Below are 12,511 nucleotides of genomic sequence, written 5' to 3' on the forward strand. Positions count from 1 at the left end.
TGTATGTATGTATGAGCGAGCGTGTCTGTATCGCGTGTGTATGTATGTATGAGCGTGCGTGTCGGTATCGCGTGTGTATGTATGTATGTGCGTGCGTGTCTATATCGCGTGTGTATGCGCATGTGTATGTAAGTGCGTGCGTGTCTGTTCGCATGTCCACGCACGTGTGTCTGTAACACGTGTGTACGCGCCTGTGTATGTATGTGCGTGTCTATATCGCGTGCGTATGAGCGCGCGTGCCTGTATCCCGTGCGTATGATCGTGTGTATCTATGTGTGTGCGTGTCTGTATCGCGTGTGTATGCATGTCCGTGTGTGTACGTATGTGCGTGTCTTTATCACGTGTGTATAAGCGTGTGTGTGTGCCTGCGTGCATGCAGCGTGGACACACAGTGGAGAAAAAGAACTAGGAGGCTCACTAGTAAATATACGGCTGGTAGTGTAAGCAGTATGTCAACAAAGAGCGTTAAGCGAAAAATCAGAGAGGTGGAGAGGATTTACTGGATGGCAGCTATGGAGAAAAAACCGGCTTTGAGTAACTACCGAAAGGGCAAAAATGAAATAAGGAGGGAGGCATTTTACGACAATTCAATGGGAAGCGCTTTACTGTTTGAAGCGAGATCGGGTTGCCTTAGAACGGGTAGTTATAAAGCGAGATTCAGTAAAGAAGAAGAACAATGTACGTGCTGCGGGGAAGATCAGGAAACGGCGGAGCATGTTCTGATTGAATGTGGAGATATCCACCCAGAGTATTGGTGGCAGAAAACTAGAGAGAAAGGACAAAAATAAATATTGGAAAAAAAAATAAGGACATTCTGCCGTAAAGGGCAGAGAACGGAGCTGAAAACTTAAGTTTTTTTTTTTTTTTTTCATCTGGAGTAAAATAGTTTTAATTGAAGTAAAGACACTAGGCCAACGCTAAGAAAAAAAAGTAACGTTTTTTTTTGTCGAGCCTGGTGGCACACTTGTCACCGCCCCGTTATAAAGGGGACGCTCATAGCATCCATCCATCCATCCATCCATAGAACTTCGTGGGGGCGTGGCGGCGGAAAGTGCTGGCCAGCTCTCGCACAGCAGCAGTTGTCGAGCGACGTGTTATTGCTGTGGACGTTGTAGCGCCGGGTTTTTGCCGTCAGCTGTGAGCCGTACGCACCACGCAAGAAATCGGTATGTTCTTTAGTGCCTTAGCCATACCGCACTATCGGCAAAACCACTGCTACGCGCCTGGGTGCCAAACAGGTGTTAAGCGGTTTATTGGACGGGACTCCGCGACGATTCGCTATGGCGACAGTCAAGGCAAGAGCACGGGCTCCGAGAGCGAGCGGTGTTATAAGAGGACGACCTACTAGGAGCCGCTGGAGAACGCAACCGTTAAATAGTACCAATAGACCTTATGCGATATTAGCAGCGCCATCTAACAGGCGCCGTTGCAATCGCCGGCGCCATCTTGGTTATGTCAGGCGGAGCAGACGACACCGTGCGCGCTCGCACGGAGCACATGTTTTTGCTACGCCGTCGTGAATGCGGCAGCGGAACACGTGTCATTCTTAATTTTATTCGTGATCAAGATGCCGCAACACTGTTGTGTTCCCTTTTGCAATCAACGCATAGGTCGGCAAAAATTGTGGAGCTCACTCAGACTCACTCATGCAATATATTTTGCCCTTAGGGCTCACTCGGACTCAGACTCACCAAACTTTTCCTCATCCGGACTCACTCGGACTAAGACTCACTATAATTTTTCTCAACCGGACTCACTCGGACTCAGACTCACCAATATTTTATTCACTCGAACTCACTCAGACTCAGACTCACGGCTCAATCTGAGTCTGAGTGAGTCTGAGTGAGTCGACTCGTGAGTCCGTTAGCATTAAATTATCCTTTTTCTACCGTAATGTCAATGCTCTTTAACGCCATTATCTCGCATAATCGGTGCGCTACTTAGCACCTTTTGATCTCGTACCTTCAAATACGAGTTATCTGAGTTTGCAGTTCAGTAAGGACCTTTTTATTGGAAGTCATGACTCACACGAGATAGTTTTATCAGTAACTTCCCGTGAAAAAGTTTGCGAGGGGAGGTCAAGGCACCTCCTCCCCTCTCCCTCCTCAAATCACGCCTCTGATCAATAAATATTGAGCTGACGTATGAACGGTAGCGCGTAGAAGTATGCGGGAGTATACACGTCAGCTGACATAGGGCTGATACTAATGCTAAAATTGAGTAGATAGGACCATAGGTCGGCAAAAATTGTGGAGCTCACTCAGACTCACTCATGCAATATATTTTGCCCTTAGGGCTCACTCGGACTCAGACTCACCAAAATTTTCCTCAACCGGACTCACTCGGACTCAGACTCACCAAAATATTTCCCAACCGAACTCACTCGGACTCAGACTCAAAAAATCTTTACTCACCCGGATTCACTCAGACTCACACTCACGTCTCGATATGAGTCTGAGTGAGTCTGAGTGAGTCGACTCATGAGTGAGTTTGCCGACCTATGAATCAACGTGGAGTGACCGACAGTGAAGGAAAGAAGGTACGTATGTTTGATATACGTGTCAAATCTTTCGTTGACGTTCGGATCGAATCGGAGAAGCATTTGACTTAGCAAAAACTGTTCAGCGAGATCAACCACCTAGCGCTTGTCAGTGCAGAGGCGAAATTCCTTTTTATATCTCATGAATCTGTGCTGAAGCCTGCGCCGAAAATGCGCTTGTGCGCACTTTTCTTTAATATGCGCTTTGTTACCCAACATGAGTGCGATTGGTACGACGGCGACACGTGTTTTTTTTTTACTTTAATCCCGTGCAATACAATTTATTACCAGGATTTGTAAGCCCAAGCAAACTCTATTTAGTTGCCCCTTAGTGTGAAAAGTGTGAAGCGCACGGCGCCTCCCCATGAAGCGTTCCAATGAATAGATTGGTGCGACCGCTCTGCTGCTTCAACGTTTCATGGTGTCTAACCTCCGAAAGCAGCACTATATGGTTAACTTTATTACCGCAATGGGTTAATTACCGTGCACGTCAACCTAATTACACGAATGTTTTTCCATCTCGCGTCCACCGAAGTGCATTTAGGATTGAACCACGATTGAACACACGACCACGTGTTTAGTAGTGGAACACCTTATCAACCAAGGAGGTGCTTGCAGGCGCTCTTTTTAAGCAATAATTTTTGCTGTTTTACGTGCCAAATCCACGATGTGGTCATTAGACAGCCCGTAGTGGGCGACTCTCAATTTTGATTACCAACGTGCCCAAACTGCCGCATTGATGATTGGCCGGGTTACTTTTACGTGCTCCTTAATCTAAGCACGCGAGTGTTTTTGTATTTTGTCCAATATAAATGCGGCTGCCGTGGCCGGGAATCGAACCCGCGTCCTCGAGCTTTGTATCTTACCCACTAAGCTACCGCAGTAGGGCACTCTTTTTGAGTACTGTTGGCGGCAACATTACCCTGCGTAATGACATTTTAAGCTGGCTATCTTTGAAGCCGAGAAATGAAACTTTTTGCGCCTAGTTTACATCTTGATGCAAGGACATGGCAGAGCGTGCAAGCTCCAAGCAGCACATTATCAGTAGACAGTCTTCAGCTATAACCACATTCAAGAAGCACTTTATTTTCCGCGTTTGTTTCCCTTTTAGGCTGCTTTTCCTAAGTAATAATGTAATAGTTGTTTTTTTCATCTACCGGGGTAGAATACAGAAAGTCACGTGTTTACTTCTGTTTCTGTCTTTCGTAGGTATCATTTCACCGGTTCCCAAAGAACAATGTGCTGTACAAAAGATGGATTGTTGCAATTAAGAGGGATGAAGGTTCCAATTTCAAAGTGACGAAATTTACAAAAGTATGTTCAAAACATTTCCAACCATGTGACTTCACCCCTGGCCTGGCAAGTGGTCACAATATTCTGAGAGAGACTGCAGTTCCATCTGTGTTCAGATTCAGGAAAGTGTGTAAAACTCGCAAACCTCCCAAGCGGCGAGCATCACCACTCGGCAGGAAATCGTCAAAGCAAGTTTTGATTGAAGAGTTGACGCCAGAACCAGCCGACATAAGTGACCCTGATGACGTTTCAGACTTTATCAGCACTGCTGTAACTATGACAGTTGAAGGCACAAGTGACAGGTTGAATGAAGAGGATGCAGCACAATCTGGAGCAGAACATGGTGTTGCGTACCCCCTGCTTGCACAAGATTTGCAACGTCTTCAAGAAACAGTGGGACAGCAAAAAAACGAAATACGAAAGCTTCAAAGCCAGTGTGTTCAACTCACTGAACAGCTGAAAGCGGCAAGAAAGGTTGCCCAAGATTTACAGAGAGAAAGAGACAATCTTGCCAGTCAGCTTGACAAGGAGAAAGAAAGAACGTCCAGTTTCAGCATAGAGAGAGTGAAGAACAGTGATGAAGACGTAATGTTCTACACTGGATTGCCAAGCTATGAAGATTTTGTTGATTTGATGGCCTTCCTGAAGCCAGGTGATAATGGCAGCAATGTCCTTCGTGTTGAAGGTGACAGTGGCACAAACAGTACCAAGGGACGTAAAAGAAAGCTAACCGTTGAAAATGAGTTGTTTTTAGTTTTAGTTAGGCTACGTCTAGGGCTTTTTGAGGCAGACTTGGCTTACAGGTTCTGCATTGCACAGTCAACTGTGTCCAGGATTTGCACATCTTGGATAAAGTTTCTTTATGCTAGGTTAGGCAGAGTGCAGTTGTGGAAATCAAGGGAGGAAATTGATAGCAACATGCCTCGTGAATTCTCTCAATATGCTTCAACACGTGTTATTCTAGATGCAACAGAAATCAAATGTGAAGTGCCATCATCTCTGTCGCTTCAGTCAAGCACATATTCCACGTACAAGTCCTCAAATACTTTCAAAGGACTCGTAGGAGTTGCACCTGATGGGGTATTGACCTATGTCTCTGAACTTTTCACAGGGTCCATGTCAGACAGGGAATGTGTCATACAGAGCAAGTTCCTAAAGTTAGAGTTTGATGAAAATGACTCAGTAATGGCAGACAAAGGCTTTCTCATTTCTGACCTCCTTGAGAAGAAAGGGCTGAAGCTAAACATACCCCCTTTCCTCAGGGACGGCACTTTGTCAGAAAGTCAAGTGGCAAAGACAAGAGAGATTGCTTCTCTGCGTATACATGTCGAGCGCCGAATACAGAAGATAAAAAGCTACCATATTTTTGACAAGCCCATTCCACTGACTTTGGCTAAAATCATTAACCAGATTTGGACAGTAGCTGCCATTTTGTCGAACTTCCAAAGTGCTATAATTCAGCAAAAAGTAAATGAAGATGAGTGCAGTCCACCGTAATGCTCAGGCGACACAAAACCCACTCCAGCTAGTGAGGTTGCCTAGTTTCGTGAAACAGTGACAATATTATTTATTCAGTCAGAGTTCATAAAACCGTTAGGGTGACTTACTATGAGTATTGACAGTTTGGAAAGATGCTGCGTGTCACACAGATGCAGAGATTAATGATCCTAAAAGGTTGATAATGTTGTAGATGAAGTATGTACATGAAATCTGTGCTTCCCCAAACTGATTTGCAGTACTGTAAGTGGCAATGTGTAATAAAGTGAACTCATTTCATGTCGTGGGAAATGCAAACATGTTAATATTGGTATTATACTGTAAAAGCGAAAAGATATGTCAAGAACTGTTTTGCTTGAGACCATGCCAGCATGTAAGTTAAACAAAATGTAGCAGTCTCATTTCACACTAAGGAACACAACCTCATTTGCAGCTCAAAGAACCTACATTTGAGTTGCATTTAACACAAAAGAAATTTATTAAATGCTGCATGCACAAGTCGCAAATATTTTAAGACAGTATGCTCATAACCTTAATGGATGTAAAGTGATGTACAGTCGCATTCATTGGTGACTGACTCACTTGTGGTTGTAAATTTGCACGCACACATACAAATATTACATGCACACATAAAAATGCACACACATACATACATAAACTATGGTTGAACCCCCCATCCCAAAACATTTTCTGGCTACGTTACTGACCTCTGGGCCTCGTAAAGAAGCCAGGTTCTTTCACAGCTAGGGAAGTAATGAAGTAATCCGAGATAGAGCAAGCTGTACAAACTGGCACCATAGCTAGTGACAGCAATGAGATTTGTAGGTGCTTTCCTTAACAGCGTCTACACCTCCCGCACAATGACATCAATACCACACATAGTAACACCCAGAATATCAAACTAAATCTGAAAAACAAACACTTATGCATCAATAAGAGCGCTGCAATTTTTTTCACTCCAGAAAGAAAAAAACAGGGTTCTTAGTTTAAAGGGGTCATGAAGCACCCCTTGGGCTGATTGAAAAAACACATCCTGCGGAAAGCTGACACGGCTATGAACTGCTCTGCCAAATATTACAGTCGTGCGCGCCGCGTAATGGCCACAAGCGGAGCGCGAAGTTGCCGTTTCCCCAGGCACCCTCTTTTCAAACAGAGGCCGGTTCTCACTCTCGTCGGTGGGCGGGGCGTCTGTCCGCTGTACGTCGCAAGAGACATAGCATGCTTATTGGCCGATAGCCGACGTAAATCGAGAGCGGCGTTCGGATCAGATGCGCTTCTTGCCGCGGCGCCGCACTCCTCAGTACACGGTAGCCGCACTTGCGCAAGCGAATCACAGCGGGAGAGCGATCGCGTTTCATGACGCGCGCTGGCGTAACTTCTTTCCCCCATGCCATCCCTCCCTGTCTAGCTTCCAGTGCGCCCGCCGGCACGAGAAAAGAGAGAAAGCGCTGGGAGCGTGCGCCACCCCCGTAACTCCGCTGATTCTTGACGGATTCGAGAAATTTTTGCGGCAATCGATTCGGGAGGCAGTACACTCCGATACTGAGGCCATTAGATCATTACTTGGAAAAGTGGTTCATGACCCCTTTAAGCTGGCCGACTTCACTGTGGCTTTTCATGAACGCTTTGCCTGCACTTGTCACCCAACTGGGATCACTTGCAAATTCTGGAGTAAAACTAGAAAAGCTCGATAAGCTTTTCTTAAAGCTAGAAATGTGCAAAATTTCAGTTTACCATGATGGCAGAAATAGAATTTTTGAAAGTATGTTTTCTACATTTTGTATGTAGCATGGGTGAAAGCGAACACTAACATAGGAACTTTTGCAATATACATAAGTAAATACTTGTTATGGCCCAAATGCTGTTAATCAACAGTACAACAGAACTTTGTACAAATACTTTCTACTTTTTACAAGTGGTATAAACGAGAGCACACACTAATGTAGCAGCTTTTGCAATAGACAGCGGTAAATACTTATGGGGCCACAAATGCCGTTAAAGGGACACTAAAGAGCAAAACGATTTCTCTCATATTAGTAAAGTATACTCTTTCACGATACCAAAAACACCACGCTTATTTCTGCGAGAAGACGCTTAGCAAGCGAGAAAACGCGCAAAAACAAAATGTGGGTGGCGACACCACCTTGAAGTTTCCGCACCATTCGCCGTGTCACATGTTTTGACGGCGCCTATTAGGGACTACGTAGTTCCCAATCGCTAAAATTAAGTACATTGTCCTCTGAGGGGGCCATAGACTTAACATACCAAGTTTGGGGTAATTTTGTTGAGCCAACGACGTCAAAATATGATAAGTGCACTTTGAAATCTGTGACATCACGCGGGGAGATTTCGACGTAAAATTTAAAAATGAAACATTGAACTTAATTTTTCCTCTATTAATAACCCTATGATGGCGAAATTAACAACATTAGAGTTCTCAGAGCACAATTTATCGATCTAAACCGATTCATTGTTTCTCTTCAGTGTCCCTTTAATCAACAGTACAGCAAAATTATGCACAGCTACAGCTCCATTAGATCAGTGTGACTGCTTTCTGGCAATGTATGGAAGCATTTGCATAAAATAAAAATCATCAAGCTTTACTTTCATACCCTTCCACTCTTCCTCGTCGAAATGGATACGCTCAATCGCAATCCAATTTGCCGAGTACACAACAAAGTCTGCCCAATTACACTTAGTAATAGCCATTTGTCCCATGACTTGGGCATAGTACTCATGATCCCTTTGAAGGCTTGGTAAGTTGTTTTCACTGAACCTCAGTGAAGCACATTGTGCCTTTGCAACCTCTGGTGTGCTGTCCTTCAGGCTATAATGGCATTTGACCTCAAGTACACCATAGCTCGCCTCTTCAGGATCGTATATAAGGCGATCAGGGCTAGCGCCAAGCCATGGGCATGTTGGGTTCACAAACAGCCCGCAATACCGTAGAGAGACATTGTGCCCATGGCTTTTCATGACAGAGCAGTATCGATCAGCCGCAACATTTTCATTTCTAAGTCCGTACTGTATGGCCCGCACTCGAGAAAGGTCTTTAGATTCTATTAAATTGTAGAGGCCTTTTTCTGTCCAGTTCAACCGCTTGATGACTCGGCCAAAGCAAGAAGCTGTCAGCCGGTTTAGCCTGGCTTGCTGCCATAAGTTGCTCCGGGACTGCTGCCTTGAATTCATCTCCAGCTCTTGTGCCTCGGCCGAAGTCACTTGGAGATCCTACATACACGAATAGCAACACAGTTGAAAAGATTAGAAGTGCAATACTGGTTAGATAATGTGTATTATGCCATTATGCTCTTGCCAATGCGAAATTAGTGTATACCTTTACAGACGTGCTATGGAAACTAATAATCACTGATGTCCTATTAGTATGTCACTTTCCAAGTGCACAATTCAGAAGCTTGTACTGTTATAAAGATAAAGTGGTGCTATAACACCTGTACATTTTTAAATGCGAAGCATTTCTTAGCGAACCTCAGGCACTTTGGCCGTTTCTATCTACGTATCTATCTATCTATCTATCTATCTATCTAGCCGCCTACGTCTGGGCGCTCTCCTGGTCGTCTCCATACCTTGTAACATACCAAAATTGGCATAGCAGGGGTTCAGTGTATGACGAACACGATTCACTGGTCATGACATCAATAACGCAAAATACCTGTCGCGTACGTCATGAAACCCTTTCTCTCAGTCACGTGTGGCACATACCCGCATATCAGAGTTCATGTTATGCGGGTATGTGCCACAGGTGATATACAGAGTCTCAACCAACACAGTAACGGCGAACACACACATTGACACGCAAGGAAAGTGATAATAATAATCGTTGGGGTTTTATTTCCCAAAACCTCAATATGATTATGGGTGACGCCATAGCAAAGGCTCCAGAAATTTTGACCATCTGCTATTTAACGTGCACCCAGACCGCACAGTACACGGGGATCTAGCATTTTGCCTCCATCGAAATGCGACCGCTGCGGCCGGGATCGAACCCGCGACCTTCGGGTCAGCAGCCGAGCACTGTAACCGCTACACCACCGCAGCTGACGCAAGCAAAGTGAGGGAGCTGAAGACAGAACACCCCTGGAAGGCGCTCAACTACCATTCACTCGTCCACGTGGTCCAGAACGTGGACTACGTTGATTACAGAAAAACCGGAATGAATGCTTCCCTACAATAATTATGCCGAGAGAACAAGGCCTCTCATCATTACCGGTGACTTCAACATTGACTTATCAAGACCCAGCAACGCCTGGTCCTTATACTGCGTGAAAGACGGCTTGGATGTGGACAGGGCATCAAAAGACCTCGCTGCCACATCCAGGACAGGAGGCATCATAGATGATTTCATCGTAAGAGGCATCCAGGATTTCCGCCAGCTGCACTATACCTCGCACTTCACTACACTTAGACCCCTCGTAGCCGCGATCACGAACGGATCCAATAACAAGTCCGGACCAGCTGTTGGCGCTCACTGATCACGGTGATCATGACCTTGCGCAAGAACTTTCAAGAACCCCTTCTTCAAATACACACAGGTTCGTGAAACGTGCGTGCGTTCTCCGTCATAACAGACAAATATTAGCATAACAACTGTAACGCAACTGTGACAACTGCAACTGTGACGTACGTGCAGTGCGCCTGCGCGTGCCACTCGTCCGCATACCATATATCTATGGAAACTTTCCTATATGAAGCTTAGTTGCGAGTACCGCCTGTCCTGTGCATCTGTGTTCCTTCTTTCGCGCTATCCAGTATTGAAGAGCATGAGCACTACATATCAGCTTACCGCGTCTGGTGTTGGTAACACCCACGTTGCTGTTGGCATCGTTACGCAACTGTAAACAACTGGTTATATAATACATATGCGACTCTTCAACATATGAGTGTAAGTATACCACTTCCACATTTCTCTAGCGTCATTCCGTAACGTTTCGCTCAATGGGAAAAATTACGCCACAGTCACAATCCCGCGCATGTTTCGCATAACATCGATTCCCACGGTACGTGGGATCTGCCGAATTTTTTCTCCAAACTTTTTGACAATGTTGCATTACTTCTGCACTTACCCCTACTTATCCATCACACAAAGTCGGTTGTTGCGATTTTACAACAGTACACTATATGGAGTACAATGTGCAGATGCAAAGCCGCTAGTATAAAAACGAAGTCTCGGGGGCACTAACAGAACGTGTAAAAAGATGAAAAGAGGCATCTTCCTTAACAAACTTACCTGTAATATATGCTGCTCGTCAGGGCTCAATGTCTTGGGCAAATCAGTTGCCAAAGCCCCGTCATCAAACGGAAGGAAGTCAGGAACAAAGGTGACTTTCCCGCTTCCTGGCAGGATGTCACTCGACACCCAAGTTTCAAAACCCCCTGGCAGCAGTGCTTGTTGATACGATAGCGGAGAACCAATAGGTGCCAGACCAAGCCTCGTTTCAACAAACGGCCCCTTCGCCGCCAGCAGCACAGAACCAAAGCTGTGATTGCCGCGTTTTTTCAAGCCTTCTCCAAGCTTGTGCATTCTGTCAAGCTGCTCCTGTGGGTCATCCTGCTTGGAACATATGTCAAACATGCGAGTTGAGATGGGCATTGGTGCGCCGTCTTGCCGAGGGCTTCTCCAGTCGACATCCTGGAGGCTTGTTGGCTGGATGCCTTGTCGCCTGGGGCGCCTCCACTGTTGCGGAAGGTCAGTGCATGACAGCTCTGGAGGTGCCTCCTTGAAACCCTTCTTCTTCAGCAATGCGATCAATCGTACTGTCGCAAGGATGTGGCTGCAAGCCCCACTTGCACGTGCTGGGCACTCACAAGATGCATCTGTTACAACCCCGCTGCTGGACTTGATTGCCAAATATACCTTGTAAGGCTTTCCTGCTTTCTTTTGGCTTCTGAAGCAGGTTGCTCTTGCATAAACAGTGCCCTCACTGAAAACACAGCAGCAATGAGTAAATTAAGCATTAGCAAAAAAAAAAAATGCTTTCCATGACACGCACATGAAAAAAAAAAAAAAAAACTAAAGCCATATTTCTGCATAGCATTTGATGGCTTTAGCGAGGAAGAAAAAAAAACAGGAAAAATACTAAAGTGCACGATGTTACGCCTACTGATTGCACTCCTGCGCGGATTAAGTGAGCAAAATTATTAGCACAATGATATTATCGCCTTCGCCCCCCCCCCCCCCCCGAAGGGGAACCCTGCGCACGCCTATGCCTATGCCATTTACGATGTTGCTTCGCCGCTCTTGTATTCGTCAACGATAACTCGTAACACGCCTGTAAAATTACGTTCTCACTCGTAGACTGAAAGGATTGCGCGTTACTGCCGCAACGCGTAGCGCCGAGCACGAGTGTCATCGAGCGCTATACGCTCGTTCGTCAGTCCATTTCATTGGGATAAGGAAACATAAATTCAACGATCAGCGTTCACTAACCATACGAATGAATGGCGACGTTTAACATAATCGCAATGTGTTTTCGTTTGCTTTCTTTATCGCGTTCTGAACGTGTTCAGGCACAACAACTGCGAAGCGAGACCTCACTCGACAGACACTACAGCTTACGGCTGCCGATGTTCACGTCGCGCAGTGTCGAAGCGCTAGAATGCTCACGTACCTCAAATCACAGGTGTTCGTAGCTACCGACGATGGCAAGGCGTACGCCTCGACAGCGAAGTTGTAAGACTTCGTCAGCTGGCGAGACGACACCGATGTGCAGAGGCTGGCTGAAACATCATCACTGACGTGCGGCAGAACTTCCAAATCGTTTTTCCACATTACGTGGCCGGCAGTTGGAAAGCGTTGTCGTTGGGCCATTTCTCGTAGCACAACGACCACGAGCGGCTAAATTAGAGCGCCGAAACACGAAGTTCAACGCGAAGACACTCCAACAATACATGCAATCCCATGCGAACGCAGCAACTTCTTGACATAACCAAGATGGCGAGTCAAGACACCCGGCTCACTGTTGCTAGACGGCCGAGTGATTTCGCATAAGGTCTATTGCTTCGCCACAATTACCCCGGGTACGAAAAGGGAGCCGTCCGGCGACCTAACAGCTCGTCACTATGAGTGGGTCATAGTAGGCCTTGAGGCGCTCCACGTTGACGATGTCGCGCCCTCGACGGCGCATGTCCGAAGTTGGTTCGATGAGTTCGATCAAGTAGTTGACC

At 45.9% G+C, this 12,511-nt stretch overlaps 1 protein-coding gene across 1 annotated transcript; it reads right to left on the bottom strand.

Annotated features, from left to right (window-relative positions):
• Positions 1–7,867: 7,867 nt before the first annotated feature.
• LOC119389200 (uncharacterized) lies at positions 7,868–12,221 on the bottom strand. The gene is made up of 3 exons (XM_037656404.1): positions 11,956–12,221; positions 10,575–11,268; positions 7,868–8,557 (listed from the first exon to the last, which is right to left on the bottom strand). The coding sequence occupies exons 1-3, from the start codon at positions 12,153–12,155 to the stop codon at positions 7,868–7,870; spliced, it is 1,584 nt and encodes a 527-aa protein (XP_037512332.1). The 5' UTR covers positions 12,156–12,221.
• Between the last annotated feature and the right edge of the window lie 290 nt (positions 12,222–12,511).

The sequence above is a fragment of the Rhipicephalus sanguineus genome, chromosome 4 (assembly GCF_013339695.2).
Source record: "Rhipicephalus sanguineus isolate Rsan-2018 chromosome 4, BIME_Rsan_1.4, whole genome shotgun sequence".
In the NCBI taxonomy this organism is placed as follows: Eukaryota; Metazoa; Arthropoda; class Arachnida; order Ixodida; family Ixodidae; genus Rhipicephalus; species Rhipicephalus sanguineus.

Excerpts from the sequence above, each read along its gene's own strand:
- LOC119389200 (XM_037656404.1), bottom strand. The coding sequence starts at position 12,155 with ATGGCCCAACGACAACGCTTTCCAACTGCCGGCCACGTAATGTGGAAA. Across the intron at positions 11,269-11,955 it reads ACGAACACCTGTGATTTGAG|TGAGGGCACTGTTTATGCAA; the intron begins GTACGTGAGCAT and ends CTGTGTTTTCAG. Across the intron at positions 8,558-10,574 it reads ACGAGCAGCATATATTACAG|GATCTCCAAGTGACTTCGGC; the intron begins GTAAGTTTGTTA and ends TCGTGTATGTAG.